Below are 20,272 nucleotides of genomic sequence, written 5' to 3' on the forward strand. Positions count from 1 at the left end.
GGATATTATAAAAAGAAAACATTGATTTATCAAAATAGGTATAAGGAGATATATACCAAATTTCCAGGTCTCCTTAATGTTTCTCATTCTTGCATATTTTTATTTGGCACTTTTGCTTTACAGCCTTTCTGCTCCATAGTATCATTATGCATGGTATTTACTTCCCAAGGGCCAGACTTTGCAGACATTTAGATATATGAACCACTATATTTGTGTGATTAATTCCACTGGAATCAACAAAGAACAATGAATGAAGAAAAGCCTGAAGCAGAACCTTTGCACTGTGCCACACCTACCCTGATGAAACCAAATCTTTTATCCTGTGCCCATACAGCTATGATCCATCTACTGAGGAACATACTTTTACCTGATCACATGTATATACAAGAGCATTTCAGGTTTCTGAATGAACATTCATACAGACATCAAAAAGGTGGGTTTGACGCACACATTTTTTATGAAAGAAGATTCCCTTCTTATGTATTTCTCTGTGTGGGTTGAGTATGAATGCCAAAGATAAAGTACAGACAGGTAGTCACACACTCTTTCCTTTTTAAGGATTGATTGTATTCCCCATCTGGAATGACCCTACTGTAATACATCAGAGTTGGAATACCAGGTAGCACTATCTAGTATTCTTCAATCATAGTGTCTTTTCATATCAGCATATCAGTATTTTTATTAATATTTTTAACATTTACTTATACGGATATCACATCTATAGGACATGTTACAATACATCTGTAGAAGTAAAATATTCATATTAAAATACTTATTCAAAATAAAAGTGTTGAAAGTATTTTGGTGAAGGAACAGTAAATTAAAAAAACAAACAAACAAACAACTAGCCACAAGCTACCATTTTTTAATCTAAACAATCTTAGAGTAAATATGATTTATGCAGTTCTGCTATTGAACATTATTTTTCTACAAGAGAGATCTGACTGCAAGCACAAGATGAATTTGGAGTCATAATTTTAAATTTGTTTTTTTTTATTGTACTTGATGTATCTGTATCATCAAAAAGAGATTGTCTATTATGTAGCCAAACATTGAAAAGGCCTTTCAATTAATTTCTTAATTAATGAATGACCAAGATTTTCAAAAGTTGCTTATGATTTTAAGTACCTGTAAGTGTTCTATTTATAATACTTAGCAAGGCCTAGCTTTCAGACAATGAGGGCTCAGTACTTTCTAAAAATTAAGGTCTTTCACCATATCATTAAGGTTTTTGCCAGATAATTTTGAAAATCTTGGCCAACTTTGTTAAATATTTTTCTTAAATATGATTTGTATTGAGCTAAACTTTATACTTAAATGACAGTAGTGTAGGCAATAATAAACATAAATGATGATTTTGTACAATCTTAACATGTGTAGATACGTACAAGGCATAGATAATGAAGAAAGGGAAAGGTAAGGTATATGATAGATTATATCTCAATACTTGTTAATAAGGAAAATACATGGTAATTGTGAATCAGACATTAGAGAAGGAGTACTATATACAGTCAATGAATGCATCTCTCTGGTGCAGGATTGATCCTTACTGCGAGTATTTACATGAGACACTGACTGAGCAGTAGCTGAATAATTCTTGTGACTGCCGGGCCTTGAACACCCGGTCATGTGCAGCTTTGGTTCGAGTAATTGGTGGTGTATGCCTTACAGACTCCAGTAAATTGCCAAATAGGTGTTTACTCCTTGAGTGGTCCTCCCTGATCTCTCCTGCCATGACTTTGAATGTTTCTCAGTGGTGGGGTGACTACCCGGGGTCCTCCTACAGCACAAGGTCTGCCTGATGGTCACTTGCGGGGCTCCGCCACCCCTACACCCCAACCTTACGCCACCTTGATGGATCACCTGGTCTTCCTGGCCACGCTCCCACTTTTGTACAGTTGTGGGGCCTTTTGAGTCCCTTCCCATCCTGGATAGCAACCCTTGAGGTCAGTTCGCTCACTCTGCTCCAGGTTGTTTGCGGTTGGAGATCCCGGTCATGAAGCCTGCTCTCTCTCTAGAGTGAACTATCTCACTATGGTCTGAACCCACATGTGATGCCCCTACAGGCCCTGTACCAGTTACTTTATCTGTATCGGCCACTCCTGTCCCTCAACCCCTTCACATGGGGAAATACAAAAGGAAAACACAAAATAACACTTTACAGTATCACAAGGAATCTGGGTAGCCCCTTTTCTGGTCCCTTACTTCAGGGCACCAGGTGCCTCATTCCCTAAGACCTATCTAGGGGATGATCCCTACCCGGGGCCATGTACCCATGGCCTCCTGCTTGGGTCGCCTTTCCCCTTTATCCAATTCTTCCCAGGGCCCTGTGCTGCCCCACTTCTCTCCCTTCTGGGGCATCCCAATCTGGGCATCTCATAGCCCCTCTGTGTATGCCTAGTTATTCTCTGTAATAAGGGCAGGTTCCCTGCTTCTTCGCAGCCTTTCACGCTGCTCCTTCCGGGACTCTCCCAAAGGGGAAGATTCCTCCTCCTCCCAACTGGCCCCGATGCTCCCACCTGTTATGGTGTGGGTCTTCACGTCTCCCTCTCTGTTTCCTCTGTTGTTGCTGCCTTTGCTGACTGCAGAGGCTGCTTCTGGCTCATTTCTCACGCTGTTGAACCGTTCCCTGCCGCCACTGCCAGGGTGAGCATTTGATGTCTCCTCTGGCTCCTCATACTGTGGTTCTTCCTCCCTCAGGGGCTCCTGGGAGGTGCCCTGTAGCCGTGCCCTCCTCAGGTCCATTCTCCCCTCCTCGTTTCTTCCACCGGCAACCATTTTTATTCTTGCCGGCCGGTGATCGCTGGTGACGTCATCGGTCAGCCTCAGCTGGATAAAGATACGACTAACGAGCCATGCGGGCTTCTCTCCCTCTTCCAGCTGTGCCATGGCTCCTGCTGTGGGTAAGTGGTTTTTTCTTGCTTTAACTTTTATGTTTGTTTCCTCTCCTTCCTGTTTATTCTGTTCCCAGTCACTTTCCCCTTTAGTTCGGGGTCCTTCCCCCACTTCTCTCCCAGGACAGTACTGCACAGTAGCATGTCACAGCATGGACAGTGCTAATCACTTAAAAGACATTTGGTGGTGCTACTGCACAGTAACTCCAATTACTGCACATTTATTTAGTACTTGCTAGTACAAGTACTAAATAAATGTGCAGTAATGACTGAACAGAAGTGTCTCATGTAGATATGCCCACTGTGTCTTTTTTCATGGTTTGATCAGTCGGGTTTCAAAAAGGTAACCTTTATATGAATATTAAAGTTACAGTGGAACAAAATGATTTGTGTAGATAAAAGACAATATATGATACATACATGTAAATAGAAAAAAAAAATAACCTGAAGGCAAAAATTAGGTTAGCAAGAAATATGAAACCCCTGTCAGTTATCTGAAAAGGGGAATAAAAATTCTTGGTTATTAGTTTTGCAATAGCTAACTGAAGGGGAAGCCTTTATGTTAATTCCACATAATCCACTGAAGCCACACAGTTTCTCAGTTTAGTTTCCCATTGCTTTCCAGACTGTTTTCAAACAAACAGAAAAATTAAATTATATTGATGTAAGTTGACTGCCACCATTGTATGTCATAATCTAACAGCAGGGATTGTTGGGGGAGAGAGAATGAATATATGCAGGAGAAGGAGAAAGTCTGAAAAGACATGGGGGGAGGGTAAGGGGTGTAATAGAAATGAAATAATAAAAAGTTCAGTTACGTTAAAAGAGAAAAGCTGAGCTCTTGTCCTAAAACCTGTAAAGAGCATGAGTGCCATTGGGAACTCCATCTGTCTGTTTACTTTAGAATAGAAAAAGCAACATGAGCTTCCTGTAGATTTTGATGTGGCTTTATATGGTCATGAAAATTGCAGAAGTAACAGATGAAGAAGTCCTATTAGGTCATCAAATCTGCACCCTCCCCGTGCAATATTGTGGAGATTATTTTCAGAGTACCCTATTGAAGATAAATGTCCATTTAAGGTGTAGGAATAAAATGAACAGAGGTGAGGTCACAAGCAAGTTGTTAGATTGCAATTTACATTTTTTACTGAGCAGATTAGCATTGTTTTTGCTACCCTTACAGAAAAAGAAAAAGCTTGAGTTCAAAGTGCCCCACTGCCAGTTTTCAGCGCAGGGATGCTGATACACCTGATGCTAGAGTCTGCTGGAGTGTGTTAATTTCCACGCTCCAGCAGACTCGATTAATCAAGTCTGGATTTCCAGCATGTTGGAGCAGGCTCCTTGCACGTGTATAGGAGCCCTTAGTTTAATTTATTTCCAGATAGGATTTATTTCTTTGCTCCTACAAGAAAATAAGCTGACGTGTAAGGACAGCAGAATTCACTGAAGAAAGTTTGCTTGGTACACCCACTGTTCTGAGTCTACATTAGAACTAACCACAGAAACTCTAGGTCTCTTGAAGCTAGGGAGAGAACAGTGCCTGACATGGTTAGTATGTTATCATATCTATGTTAAAATCCCTGTGGGAGAGAGCGATGTTTAAGATCAAGAAAGTGAAAGGAAGTCTTAGTGATGTCTGTCCTGTGTGCATGGGGTTTCTGAATGTTGAGTCTTGGTAACCTCTTTGACAGGCATTTTGTTGTTAACTGAGTTTGCTGAATAGTTGAACAAAATAGAAGAAAATATTTAAAAACTAATATTAATGTTAGTCAGTGAACTTGATGAATAAGAAATATATAGACATGTATGGAAACACTGGTTTGTGGAACCTTTCTATTTCATTGTTTTAATGATAAATGTAAGCTCTCTAATTATATGGATGTGGATATAACCTTTAGAATGAGACTATTAGTGGTGAGGCAGAGGAGCTAAGGAAGCACAGACTGTCTCTCTTTTTGTTCTCTAGTATGAGTCTCATCTTCCTTATGTTGCTCCCCAGCCCTTTTAAAAAGACTCCTTCTCTTTGAGATCATCTGCTTGTCCCATTGCAGAACAGCAACAGACCTTCCTTTCCCATTCTACCTGAAGATAGATAGGACCACTTACTTTACCAGGGATTTAAAGAACCTTGAAGAACTAAAGTGTCTGCCCTTACCTGATTATGGAATTTCATACTTTTAAGGGATTGGGCAATTTTTCTAAATGAGATCTTTAAAAGATTCTTTCTCAGCCACACAGCTGCTTCAGAGCTGCCTTGGAGTTCTGGTTTGGTCTCCTCTGACTAAGATAGGTGTTTTATATGACTTCCGCTCTGGAATTTATGAATTTCTCAATACCCTACTCTATTTGGTATATTGTGTCACCACTTCTGATGATACCCAGCCTGAAATATTGCTTAGGTACTGGCAGAAGATAGCACTGATTCTCTCTCTCTCTCGCTCGCTCTCTCTCTCTCTCTCTCTCTCTCTCACACACACACACACACACACACACACACACACACACACACACACACACTTTTTCAAAATTGTTTACCTTTTCATCAAATATGGAAACCAGGGCTAAGTCTGTAGCAAGTCAAAACCCACAAAAAAGTTTTCAGCAAAACCTTTTTTTCTTTTGGTTGAAATGCATAATTTTCACCAAAAAAAATGTTTAATTAAAATAATAAAATTTGAAAGATTTTGGCCAGATCTAGCAGATGAGTTGGTGGAGAGAGGTAGGATCAGTTAGGACCTAATGTTGCCATAGACCCCACTGGTGGATGAACCCTCATCCTGTCAGTAGACTCTAGCAGTCTCATCAAGCCTTAAAATGGGAGATGTTCATTAAGTTGTTATGAGCTGAGTTTAATCAGTAATATACTGACAGTATATTACTGTTTGCCAAGCTTTTAAGGAATTTTTTTGACCTAATTGATGCAAACTCCAATATGTTCATCCTTATTCTAACAAAACAATTATCTGAGAAACAGGCATGCACTTTGAATTGGGAATCATTTAGTTGCTCCTTTATCAGCATGCAGCATACTCATCACCAGTTCATGAGTTCAGCATGTGTATAACACAGATAAAGGCAGAGCTTGTTTCCATGAGTCTACAAGAGTATACAAGAGCGTAACAGATTTGACAAGATGCACTGGGAGATTATAAAAAGAATGATTTGTGTCTGGGGATACCACCCCTCCTTCATTGAGTGATCTGTTTCTTGCCTTGAATAATTTGACAATTTTTAGTTGGAAAAAATATTTTTTTCCACAGGCAGCCAGCACAATGCTACAGTTACCTTTTTTAATGTCTTGAGGATGAATGCCATATAAGTATCTCAGAGAGAAAGATAGGTAAATCATGAGCATAGGAGATATGTGGTTTACACCCTGACCTGTCCCTGACTCATTGTACGACAGTGGGCAATCAATCACTATTTCCCTATGTGTAAAATGAGGATATTACCCACTTTTGTAAAGCACTTTGAGGTCCTTTGATAAAAAATGACATGCAATTGCAAAGTCGCAGGTTTTCATGCTTATACAACAAATATGTTACACTGTGCTGCCTGCTTCACTTAGAGGCTACTGTGGTGTTTCTTAGTTCCACAGAAGAGGAATTTCACAATTAAATTGTTGGCTTTTACAGCTCTGTTGTAACATTTTCATAAGTTGGCTGCTGCCTATTCCTCTGTCTAAGGGATGAGTTTCCTGTAAGTAGAAGATTCTTATTAGGTAGCAAGGGCATGCATTTTTCCCCTTCTCATAATTTTCAGAATATTTCTTTATTTAATAATATATTAACCTTGTCAGATTTTCAGGTGACCTATTGTTATCAGTCATGACAGGCAAGTGGTTTCATTATTAAACTGCTGCTGTATTTGGATTGAGTTGATAATACTGTGACAAACAAAGAGGTTTCTGTGTAATCTCTTCTTGGAAACTGAGTAGATTATATCTGCTGATTGCATGCGTGTGTGCTTGTATGTGCATGCACATGTGCCTATGTGGGATCTGCCTTAACAACTCCAAAATGGTGTACAGTGTTTGGACAGATCAGTAATATTTATATGTACTGCAATTTCTTGTGATGTTTCTGTGGAAATGGTATTTTTAGCCTGATTTTTTTACCAACTGCCTCCCACCCCCACCATATCCCTGACATTATGCCTATTTTCAGTGCAGGGCCTGATCCTGCTTGCTTTGTTTGGAGGGGCTAATACGACTAAGAGGAGACAGGATTTGGTCCAAAACGGTAACCTATGGTTTGTGATTCCTCTGTCTCTCCGTCTCTAGCTACACTGGGCAACTAAGATATTGAGGGGGGAGACAGGAGGTGGGCAGCCATATGGGCTCAACTTAACAAAACACAAAACCTTAGGGTAGTAGAGGGAATGCTGCATGTGAAACTGCCATCCCTTGGTTTAATTAAATGTTGCGGCTGCCAAACTTTTTGTCTGTATAATAAAGAAAAAAGCTGTAGCTCATTCTGGACTTTTGACCCAAACCCAAGGGGCTGCTTATTTTCACAGACACTGTGCCACTCTGCTGCAGTGGAGCCTGTGCCCAGAGTGACCTCCACTGGTGGGCTGCCCCCCTCTATTCTGAGCACTTCCACCCCCTTCCAGGACTGGCCTGGGGCCTCTTTGAGGCCCTGCACCTATGCTGGTTACCGCCAGCAGCTGGGGACAGTGAGTTAGCCCTGGAAGTTGGGTGTAGTCAGTGCTGGCCCTGGCATTGGGTCTTGGGCAGCCTGGTCCCCCTCCCCATCCCCAATGCTGCTCCCCGGAGTAGGCCCTCACTGGACACCTTCCTGGCTCCTTGGGCCAGGTCAGTGGCTGCCATACAACATATCTCCTGTTTTGGGGCTCCCTCACACCCCAGCATCTCCCAATCAATGTGCAGTATGGAACATTGTCCTGTGGCCACCATCCAGGTACCCCTGTCCTGGGACTCTTGGGAATGTCATCCCAGGGAGGAGTCCCTGGATTGGGGCTCTCCATGGTGGGTGGTGGTGGGTGGTAGCCTGCCACACCACTCTGGCCCAGGACAAGAACGGTCTTCCTATGGGAGGTAGCACTGACACCACACAGGGGTATCACACATAGCTGGATCCCAAGCAGTCTTTGACATTATTTATAAACTCCCTCTTCTGGCACCATGACTCTTTCAGCTCCCTTGTGGCATGGGTAGCCTCTCTCAGACAGTAGGTTGCCATTTGCAGCACATTCCTGGACCTGGACAGCTCATTTAAAACTGCAATTTTTGCCTTCCAGCTTATCAGCAGCTTTGCTTCCTGCAAAGCGCCATGAGTTACAGCAGGGAGCTGCATGTCCGTCGGCACCCTGTAATTGCAATTTTAAGAATTACTATTTGGGCAAAAAGTTAAGGAAACACAACAATTTACATGATGGCTGTCATTTTGTACTTTCTGGATCTAGTTTGTCGGTGATCATATATCCAAGACCACATGATAAAAACGTACTGCTGAGACTATTCTAAAATTTTCACCAGTACAGCATCTCTCTGTAACTATGAGCTTGAATCTTAGTCTAAAAATAAACTTCATAGCTTTATAGATGTTAGGGTTGGAAGGGACCTCAGTAGGTCATTGAGTCTGACCCCCTGCCCTGGACAGGAAAGAGCGCTGTGGTCAGACGACCCCAGCTAGGTGCTTGTCCAGTTTCCTCTTGAAGAGCCCCAGAGTAGGAGAGAGCACCACCTCCGTCGAAAACCCATTCCAGATTCTGGCAACCCTGACTGTGAAGAAATTCTTTCTAATGTCCAACCTAAATCTGCTCTTTGTCAGTTTGTGGCAATAGTTTCTAGTTACTCCAAGGCGTGCCCTAATAAATAGAGCATCTCCTATTCCCACCATGCACTCACACACACAAACGAAGGGAGAAAAGTATACATAAAGTGCATTTGCTTTTTGTGGAAGCTTCATTTCAACCAAGTGGAGATTGAGCTTCTATAATACAGAAATTGTTTACTTATTATTTACCAAGCAGACATCTGGAGTCAGTATTGCAACAAATCATTTTAGACGTATTTCTTTTCTGATTAAATTTACAGGTTTTGTACAAGGAGTTATGTTCTTTTCAGTCAAATTTTATGTTATAACTTTTCATTAATTCCCTGTGAGAAATTTGGATATCTTCCCACATCTCAAGTATATAAATCCTTTAACGTTTTCTTTTCAATCCACCATTATTCTGAATGTAACGATTTTAATAGTCATATTTTGTATTTCCCTGGTGTTCTGCATACGTTTTACAATTTTATAATTTAGAGCACTTTTTATAGTACTATAAAATGACAATGCTCTTAAACATGGCAGATATGCAGTGTTTCAGGTTGTGGGGAGCAGGGGCGGTCCTCTGAGTCTCCCTGCATTTTCCAGGCTAGGAGGCAGGGGGTGCTTCACAACCTCCTGGGGCTTCTCCCCTGGTTAGAACTTTGATCAGTGTACAGAAGTTATTTAAAGCACTGTAGGCTGCTAAAGTACTATAAAATACACCGTTTCAAATTTAATACCCCATTTAACAAGGGTGCATTGTTAAAGTACCCATTTTAAAGTGCTGTAAAGCTGTACATTTCTGTTAAATCATAGCAATAAATAAAGAGCTTTAAATGGCAAAAAAAGCAGCTTCTGTACACATCATTCTGTTCTAGGATGTGAAATCCCCAGATAAACATTTAGTCTCATCTCTGAGGGTACTTAAGTATTGTTATCCCCTTTTCAGATGGGAAAGAAACTATAGCATAGAGGTTGAGGCTAGTATGTACAAACTTGTGCATATCAAGTTAGGCATCTCAGTCCACATTTAGATATCCAAACAAGTCCCCAAAATTTGCAAGTAAGGAAAAAGGCAAGAAGAAAATCCATTTTTTTGTGTAGTTCTTGCCTGGTATAGGACTATATTTCAAGAAAAGCAAGCTTGGCTTACCAGCTTAAAACAGTTAACCACAATGCATATTTCATGGTATATATTGCTTTTTGTATAGGAGTTTCCTTCCCATTGTTTTTTTTTTTTTTTTTACAGGCATGGTTGGTACTCATCATTAAGCATGACTCACTATTTTTTTTCTGACATAAGCAAATACAGTAAGTCTTAATGTCATGTCCGAAAATTCTATACTCAGGCAAGGAAAAGGGCTTGGTTCCAACTAGAAACTGATACTTTTGGTCCTGGGAAAAGAATGCTCAGTCCCTGGTGCTATTTTGTGAAAAAAAATACTCTTCCTTTCCTCATCTGTGCAACTTCCTCAGCTAGCATAGCCAGTAACAGAGGGAATCGCAATTTACATATATATAAAACTGTACTGCCTCATGTATTAGTCACAGGCAACATGCTTTAGACATTCTGGGAAGCCCCTGTTTTGAAGGGGGAAAATGTTAAAATCAGAGTTCCGTCACCTATCTCTTATTCTATATTGCTTTGCCACAGAGGTGTGAGGTTTTTCTGGGAGGATAATGAATGAAAGTTAATGCATTTTTTTCCCATTTGTTGGATAGAGGTATACAATTTATTTCCTTGTCTTGATTTCAAGACTTGCAGCAAAACTGATGTCAGAGGTCATCTTTTATGGGCAGAGACGAGCATAAGCAGCATGGAAAGTTCGGCACAGCAGTCCAAGGTAAGTCTAGTGGGAGCCAGTATCAGTGATATGTTATTTAATGGAAATATTTAAACTAGTTGGCATTTATTTACTTGATTTATATGCTTCCTTTACCAACAAAAGTCTCAGGGCAGCTTACAATAAGAGATTAAAGTATATCATTTTGTTGATGAACCGTTGTAGTCATACACAGATATTAAAATAGTTTTGTCTGAAAAGTTTTAATCTATAGGGTAATATTGGGTTGCTGTACATCATTTTAGATAAATAGCATGTTTTATATATATATATATATTTTTTTTTTATTTATTTTTTTTTAACTGAGCCTTAAGAAATTGAACTGTGAGCAGCTTTTGTACTATATAGTAGTAAGCTTATAGCACATAGATGGGAATAGTCACACTCAGATGTTAAAAGCCCAGATCCTGAGAATGTTGAAACACAATGATAGTTCCATGACCTCAGTGTGGGTTCCCAAATCCTTAAAGTTAAGCAGGAAGATGTACTAAGCCCTGTGTTGTATTGGAGTCTGAGTGCTTTGGCACCTCAAGAGCAACAGTAGTGTAAAATTGGCATGAGAATAGGATGGTTCTACATTTAAGCTAATACAGTGAACTATCAAACTACTCCTACTTATGTTGCAAATGTTAGTGCTCACATAATATATACTTTACAGAATTATTATATTTTTCAGGAATGTACCATGTGCCCTTATTGAAAAAGATAAAATTTACAAGTGTAAGAATGAACCTGTGAGGCTGTTGTTGTTAACCATCTAAACTTGAATAGTCTATTATTTCCAGAAGAAATGCAATTGCAAAAGAATGAAAGGCTCTGGACAAATCTCATTGCCAGATTCATAAGTGTAATTTTAAAGTAAATCTAGCTATTTCAGATAAAGTACTTCAGACTCCACTGGTGTCGATTAGAGCAGATTTAGTCTCATTGTTTTTCATGATTTGCTTGTAAAGCCAAACATATCTTGAAAATATTGCATAATTATTGTAACGTACTCTTTCTGATAGATATAACAACTATCATACATAACCCTAGAAAGCAGAAAAATAAGAGTGATTTATAAACAAGTGAAACACCCATGCACCTGAATGAAATTTTTTCATGCACAAGGATAGTGAGATAGTCATAATAATTATCAGGGGTTTTAACTCTTTTTTTTTGGCAGCACTGGTTACAATGCTAACATGTAAATATTACTAAAAGGAAAAAATAATTTACTTTGGTGAAGTTCTTGGTTAGTGGCTGACTGAATTCTCTAAACTGAAGAGAGAAATCGGACTCTGAAGATTCAAGAACTTAAGTACTTCAGTTTTACAGCTTCTCACAGTACCGACTGAAAATTTCCTTGGGTCTTCTAACTAGGTTATTTAAAGCCAGGTCCAGACAAGCATGTCTGTGCAGTATATGGCACTGCAGACTTGTCTGCAGCACTATATACCACACATTCAGCTGTTCTCCACACTACAAGGAAGCAGCACGGTTTTTTTTGACCCCTGAATATCCATGGATCAAAAATACCTGCACCAAAAAAAAGCTGAGCAGAGCAGTGTACACGGAGGTAGCACACACTGCTTAAAACCAGAGCCTGACTGGCCAGAGTCACACACTGGATGCTGGCCAGGCTCCACATAGTAGGATTGCCATTGCTGCAGTCCCAGGAGCCCCACAAGACCCCAGATAAGGCTCCTGGGGCCAGCCCAGTGCTGGCCTCCGCCTCCCCTACCCCACCCGGGATAACATGCCATCTGCCAGAGGGCACATGATACATGTTTCAATTACAGTCCTCTTATTCAATATATCTAGTAGGGCTGTGTGAAATTTCACCCAATGCTTCATTTTGAAGTTGTTTTGATGCATTTTGAGCTTGAAACAGTGAAATCAAAATGAAACAAAAGCCTTCAAAACAGCTTTGAAATGAAACAAGGGCACTCAAAATGTTTTGAAAGTGTTGAAACGTTTTGAGTGTTGAAGCCAGGCTTACTTGGCTTGAGCACCAGTCCCAGCTGGCAGCAGCAGCCTCCTGTCATCTGGCGGGCAGATCGGTGGCCTGCCCACACCCCCGGGAGGGCTGTGGGGCTGTGCTGGACTCCTCCCAGGGGTACGGATCCCTGATCTGCATGCTGGATGACAGGAGGCTGGTGCTGCCAGTTGGGGCCAGTGGCAGCACTGATCTTTCCGGTGCTGGGTGCAGAATAGCCTATGGGCAAAACATCAATACAGCATCGAAACAGCAAAACAGTTTTGATGAAATGAAATGGAACAGTGCTTTCAAAATGACATGAAACTCGAAATGAAATACTGTTCCATCAAAACATCGAAATGGAAGTCAAAGTGGAATGGACCCTAATACCTAGTGTGCATCATAATTTATCAGGAGAATCTCTGATAGCTTTTTTTTTTTTTTTTTGGAAATGATTGTTGTTTGGTTAGCAATATAAAAATAAAGATTTAGTTGAAACTTCTTCTGAAGAAAAATCCACTTTAAAAACATTTGAATAATGACAGATTAACCTGATACCATAATGGATATAAATAACTTGCTGTTCTTTTTTGCAGTACCTTTTAAACCCATTGTGCAGACCATTATTATTTGTCTAGTCCCACAAACACTTATTGCCAGGCATCATCCAGGTGCTAACTATACTGTCATACTAATGATCATTAATGATTGGGATGTTTCATACTTATTACTGTGCCTAGAGTGGTTTGCAGCCTAGAACCCAAATCCTATTGTTTTAAGAGGCAAAACATACTTGTAAGATAAAAAAAAATAGAATATCAACTTAACTAGTAAAAAGAAAGTATTCTTTTTGTAAACTGCTATTTAAATATTTAATCTGTAACACAGTCAAATACACAATGGCCAAGTCTACATGTGTACTTTACTGAGTAGTAGACTAATTTACTGCACAGTAAAGCATCACTGTCTATGTGTGGGTGGCAATTGGGCCAGTGTAGACTAATTGACAGTGCCATCGGACAGTCCCAGCAGACACAGGTACTATCTAACAGCGGAGTGAATTACTGCACTTAAACACCTGTGTAGACAGTGATGTTGGTTAGCAATAGAAAAGTTACATCTACCATACAGTCTGCTTATACTCTGCTGTAAAGACAGATTAGTTTACTCTGACTCATATTGCACTGGAGCTTATTCGGTCACCTTAATTGAACATGTAGATGTGCCCAGTGAGTTCCAACCTTATCTGGTATAAACAGGTGTCCCGGATTTCAGTGGGCCCTAATGTGCATTCACACTATAGCTGCTTTAAGATATAACTAGACATTGCCTAATTAAGTGGATCAGCTGATCCACTTCATTGGGTGAAACACACGTTGTCCATTGCCCTGTTCCCCATGAACTAGGACTCACTCCTGGGAATCTCTGGGACTCATCTCTGTAAGTGGGAAAGCTGGGGTTCCCAACTTACCAAGAGGCACCCTGGAGATTCTGGGAGCACATCTATGGAAGAGGGCAAGCCAGGCAGGCACTCCTGTGGCTTGAAGAGTATGCAGCCAGGGCCTGCCCAGGGTAACTGCAGAGTGTAGACAGATTCAGTCTAACCACTGCTGCCGTAAAACAAATAGCCATCCAGTGTGAAAAAATGGCACAAACTATTGCTGTCTCTTTTTTGTCGTGGCAAAAAATGAAGGCATTTGTGACATGATGAAGGGCATAGATGTCTATTTGCTTTTACTGTATGTTACCATAAAATGTTTCATGGTGGTACAAAGGTGACATCCTTTTCCAGCTTTACAGCAGAGTGTAAGCAGACTGTACGGTAGATGTAAATTAGCATAATTTGGGAGGACTTATTTTTAAATGTCCTTTTCTCTCTCCTTATTCAAAGTGTTTATTGCTGACAAAAAAGAAGAGCATCTCCACAGATACTCTTGAACAACAAATCATTTCATTGGAAAGACAGAGACAAGAGGTAATTTTAAGTCTCCCTTTAAAATTCTAATAATTACTTATAATAATTATAATATAATATAACCTATTAGCATGACACAGATTGTAGCTGAACTGAAACAAATGGCTTACTGTGAAGCCAACTAGAAACAAATGGGAACTTTTTTTTGCATATGTACCCTAAAAATATGCCAGTATTAATCCTACTGCTAAATTTTTATATGCTGTTTATGTGTATAATGAGACCCAATTCTTGCTTGCCTTACTTACATGAACCATCTTGCTGAAGTCAAAAGTACTTCTGTATAATTGGCTATATAAAAACACCTGGTTTAAAGGTGCACAGATGTTATTAACATGCTTATTTGAATTAATTGAACTGTAAACTGTAGATAAGGAAAAGAGTGAGACAACTTAAATAAGAATCTGCATGGGAGTGGTAGGTTGGCATTTGCATTATTAACCATGAATTACCTGCTGTTTACCATGTGTCTGTATGATGCAAATATCACCTTCTGAACCCAGAGTCACTGCACCTTGACTGTACTATGGGTTAAAAATAGCAAAGAATTGGCAGATATGCCACAAAAATTTGCAACCTTTGAACATTCATTTTCCGAACGCAAATTAATGAGGTGATGTTGACCAACTTTGCTAGCTAGTTTGTTTTTATCTAAAAATGTGTTGGAAGTAAATGTCGTTGACTGAGGATTACTGATTGCTAATTACAGCTGCTGGAGGTGAACAAACAATGGGATCAACAATTCAGGAGTATGAAAAAACAATATGAAAGAAAGGTAACAATTTTGACATTACGATTTTCATTCCCACAGAAAGGAAAAATTAAGATGTTTCCATATAAAATATAAATTAATGAGATTATGATTTTTCTAGCAGTTGTTTGCTGGAGATGAGATTCATAGCAGTTACATAAATAGGTCTTTTTGATCAAAATGGCATCTTCATGCCCTCCAAGTTCATAAAACATGTCAAGTCAGGTTTCCTTTACAGGTGTGTGGTGTGTGCCAAAGACACTAAATATGCATGACAGATCCAGTGACCCTCACCCCATTCTCAGCGCTACTTTCCAAATTGCTTTATGAATCACTAGATTGAGGCCCCTTAGAGTGTGAAAGGGATCCTATCTGAAGCTCTACCCCTGGTCTCTGTTACCTAGGGTTACCACCATATTTCCAGTTTCAAAAAAGAGGACACCTGTTGGGAGGGGGGGAAGAATATGATTGTGGGGGGCATGCCCATGCCCTGCCCCTGCCCCTCACCCCCAAGCCACAGCCTCCTCCCCTCTTCAGGCCTGCTATTGCCCCTCACTCCCGACCCACAATACAGTGTGGCATGTGAAGGCATTTTCATGGCATGCATGCCTTGTGGTGGACAGCATGGAAGGGGCCAGGACTGCACTGTCACAAAAAGGATTGGCCCCCTTACGGTTCCCCTGCCATCTGCCTCAGTATGGCAATATCTTACAAGTCGAGGTTGTGGGTGTTTTTGGCACGCTGCCGAAAAACGTTGCCAATCCCTACCGTACTGTTACCCCTAGGAAAGACTTCTGTACTCTCTTTTTATTTTAAATAAATATTTTTGTTCCCCTTCCCTTGTTTGCATCAAAGTATCAGGTTTCTTTTTCCCCACCTGTTGATATGTTCCATGGCCATTTCTTTGAAAACATTGTAATTAAATGGCTTATAAAGATGGCGGCCTGTACCTTGTTTTTTTTTTTCTTTTAAGTAACAAGCAATCAAATAATCTTATAAAGCGATGCAAGCATGCTTGTACTGCTTTATAAGAGAATGAGCCCCTCCACTTATTTTTGCCAGACTGCTGCTCTTCTCTGGGCTGAACCCACCCAGAAAGCAGCAGTGGCAGCCAGGTAGGCAGGTTAACTGTTTGCTGCTTGCTCCCCCAGGACAAACAAAGTGGGCAGCTACAAGTATGTAGGAGGGGAGAGGACAGCAAGCAGGGATCTGAGGTACTGCGGAGGCTAGGGTGAAGGTAGTGGCCCAATACAGGCCAGCATAGGAGGGGGAGGCAGATGGGGTATTAACATTAAGAATAGCCTAGAGTGGCTACACCTTAGAGTGACATAAAATGGGTAATATAGGATCAGAGATAATCCTGCCCTGAACTGGGGCACTTTTGAGCTGCTTAACCACGTGTTTAGAATTGGTTTCAGGTGTTCATAATGGACGGGCCAGGTGTTAAGAGCTCCAGGAGCCACCCAAAATTACCATGTAAAAAGGCCCTTTGTCTCTGAAATTTTCCAACCAGCTCTTGTAACAGGATAAGTGTATTCCCCTTCCCACCTCCCCACCAAGTGCTTACAAACATTCAAAATGTTTGTACAGACAGGCACTCAAAAAGCCTGAGCCTGAATTGACTCAATCTTTGCAGGTTACTCTAACCTGGCTAGGCTAAATCCACTTTGTAACTGGACAGACATCCCAGAAATGCAGGCACATGCCTGCAGTGGCTCAGGCTAGAAGCCGGGGGGTGGAAGGGTGCTAGAGCACCCCTCCCTTCCCTTGAAGAGTGCTGAGCTGAGGCCCTGGCAAGACGCTTTGATTAGAGAGGGGTTCCCCCCACTTCTGACCAGCCCAGCAGGGAATTGATACCAGTGTTTATCACCCCTAACTCAGTATTTATCATCTCATTAAGAAAACAACAGAGGGACATTACCAGCTACCTGTTGATTCTCCCTTTGTCCTGTCTGCCACAGCATGGACTGTAGCCAGCATGTAGTCTGCTAGCTAATGCTGTGTCTGTGTAAGGCATAGGGGACGGTGGAATCACTGCTTAGCAGGGAGTTGTGAGGGGGAAGCCAGGTAGACACCTGCAGTCTGTGTGGAGCTGCAGCCAGGGAGCAAAGGGGAGGGGCCAGCCCTGCTGTGGAGCAGAGAACCCCGCCCAGCCCAGAGAGCATGCTGGCATGCTGGGGGTGTCTGGTTTATCTTAAACCAGCAAGGGGTCAGGGACAGACATTGCATAAACCAGTTTGAGCCAAATCAGTTAAGTCTACATTCAAGCAGGTTTATCTCAAACCAGTTTCAGCCATTTTCATACTGGTTTATGTGCACTGAACTTCCATTCTGTTACAGGTTTAAACCAGTTTCTGATCACTTAAACAGATTTATGTGTAATGTCTGTCCCTAGCCAAAGTGCTAGAGTGAAAGGGAGAAAGAGAAATCAAAATGATTTGGTTGTTGCATGATCAATAATTTTGCCCTTCTGATTGGGTGACATCATTGCAGAGGGAGCTCACAGCGGGGTGAAAAGAGCATTACATTCATAAAGAAATGCAGATCTTCAGCTTCTATGGATTGGGAGCAATGTCAGTAATGGAGCTAACTGGATTTGTACCAGCTAAGGATTTGGCCCCATAATCTTATGGAGAAAGCGGGTTTGGAAAAGGAAGGGAAAAAATATTCACTCCTAACCAAATCCTGCTCTTTCTCTGCCTAGTTACTGAGAACAAAGATTTTGAAGGAGCTTTAAGGATTCTGCATCATTCAGCATCTTAGGCTTGGATCAGCCTGTGAGTGTGTGTGCTTGCTTTGCAGCTTGCAGAAGTGAAAGCAAAACTAGATGCATCACAGAAGCGAGTGCGTGAGCTGGAGGAAGAACAGCACCAAAATCAGCAAGAATGTGAAGGGCTGAGAGGCCTGGTCAGAGATGGGTTCCTTCAGGAAGTGGTAGGAGGATTCCCCTATGTTACCCTTTTCTACTGAACTGTTTGCTTCCAAGGTGCTACGTGCATTTTATTTCCTAGTAAGAGATGGGTACTCACCAGCAAGAGGAGAATAGCGTGTTGGGCTTGCTCTCAGGCATTATGTAGCTGAGGTGAGGGGGTGGATCAGACTTCACATCAGAGATTCTCCACTGGGGAGGAAATAACTTCTGTGTCACCCCAGAAGTAGACAGAAGACTTAAATGAATAGAATATTGGTGGAGAGGAAGGGTGAGCATGGGAAATTTAAACAGTGCTTTCACAGTAGCTCCATGTTAGTCTGAAGTTAGGCAGGAGGCAGACTAAGATATTTATACATAGAGAGAGAGCACAAGCTTTCATGAACCCAAGTTCACTTCATCAGATGCTGTGAAAGCATGGTCAGAAAGCAGAGTATAAGAAGGAGAGATAAATTAGAATACAAAAGACAAGGGAGATGGGATAGAGAGATAGGGGGCAGAGTGGGGAGGAGGGCTGTGCTAGGACAGAGAAGCAAATGAGAACTAAACCTATAGGAGCAACAGGTCTCAAAAGGTCACCTAGGTAATGAGATAAGAATACAGATCAGAATTAGTTCTGTACCTGTCCCCTTCCAGCTTGCTCAGTTTTCAAGTGAGTTTTCTGTATGTTTCCAATAAAAGAAAATACGGCAGCAATTTGAATGACCAATAATACTTTCAGCTGTATATACTACATGTTTAAATGTAAATACACAATTATTTTTACTGCCTTGTATTATCAGAATGCATGTTTTAAGTACATATCAAAGCATGTATAAAATTCTTCTTTATCTTAGTAATATTGGAGCCTGATCCTGCAAAAAAAGATGGAATATATGGCTTTCTACTATGATCATGTCAATTTACTTCAGCGTAGTGGATACACTCCACCCTGTAATAGGAATGGATCACATCTTAAGACCTGAAGTTGGGGTTTTCTTGCAAGGCCTGAAGCCAGAGCTCAATCTGGAAGTAGTATAAGGCACACATCATTTCTAGGGTTCAGATGCAGCGGATGGTTGTGTGGGGCAGGGGGCAGGCTCAAGCAGCCCCTTGCATGGTGGACGGGTCAGTATTGACCTCGAAAGATGTGGGCAGTGGGGTCCCCCAAGGCTCAGTCCTTGAGTCAGTTCTGTTCAATATCTTTATCAGCGACCTGGATGAGGTTGTGGAAAGCACTCTGTTCAAATTCACAGATGACACCAAACTGTGGGTTGAAACAAACACACTGATGGGTAGAAACTGAATCCAGGTCGACCTGAACAGCTTAGAAAAGTGGGCAGAGAACAATAGGATGCAGTTCAACAAGGACAAGTACAAGGTACTGCACCTAGGTAGAGGGAATCACCAGCACACCTATAAGCTGGGGGATAACCTTCTCAGCAGTGCAGCAACGGAAAGAGATCTTGATGATCCTTTGAGGTCCCTTCCGACCCAAACATCTATGAATCTATGCTGGATCTCTCCCAGCGTGCCAGGGAAAAAACAGTTTCCCACATTTTTCTCCTTTAAAGGAGAATCCATTTTTATAGTTTGTTGATCCACTTTTAAAGTCTGTCTGCAACCCTTCCATATGTTCTTACAACCCACTTTTTGGGTTGACAATCAGCTGATTGTTGTTTGGGGTCCCAGAACCACAAGAGAGCTGATTTGAGACTAGTTGGCATGGGGGCTGGGACCAACAATCAGCTGATTGTTGGTCCCAGCTCTGGGACTGCACTGGAGTCCACAACCAGTTCTGGTGCAGTCCCGAGGGCTGAGACTGGCAGTTAGCTGATTTTTTGTTCCAGTGCTGGGACTACACTGGAGCTAGTTTACGACTGCTGTGTGGTTTGGGGCTGGGACCCACAATCAGAGTATGGGTCCCAGCCCCGAGATCACGACTGATCATATTATTTCTATGGAGCAGTCCCATGTTAGTTCAACATGTGTTATTTAATATAATCTGGAAACACTTGCTGGAAAATCTTAAATTTGATACGATACAAGTGCACTTAGCCTGTGTCATCCTGCTTGAACATGCAGGCACATGGGTTTCAAGTGCATTTAACATGTGCTAATGTCTTATGCAACATTGCCCTTAGACTATTAACAGTT

General features: G+C 41.3%; 1 protein-coding gene across 1 annotated transcript in view; it reads left to right on the forward strand.

Annotated features, from left to right (window-relative positions):
• The window catches only part of TNIP3 (TNFAIP3 interacting protein 3), a 139,156-nt gene that overhangs the window by 84,174 nt on the left and 34,710 nt on the right, over window positions 1-20,272 (forward strand). The window contains exons 4-7 of the mRNA XM_059722089.1: window positions 10,435-10,521; window positions 14,373-14,456; window positions 15,166-15,231; window positions 18,010-18,141. Of these exons, the coding sequence (XP_059578072.1) occupies window positions 10,435-10,521; window positions 14,373-14,456; window positions 15,166-15,231; window positions 18,010-18,141 (369 nt within the window). The remainder of the gene's footprint in view (window positions 1-10,434; window positions 10,522-14,372; window positions 14,457-15,165; window positions 15,232-18,009; window positions 18,142-20,272) is intronic.

The sequence above is a fragment of the Alligator mississippiensis genome, chromosome 2, assembly GCF_030867095.1.
Source record: "Alligator mississippiensis isolate rAllMis1 chromosome 2, rAllMis1, whole genome shotgun sequence".
Classification (NCBI taxonomy): domain Eukaryota; kingdom Metazoa; phylum Chordata; order Crocodylia; family Alligatoridae; genus Alligator; species Alligator mississippiensis.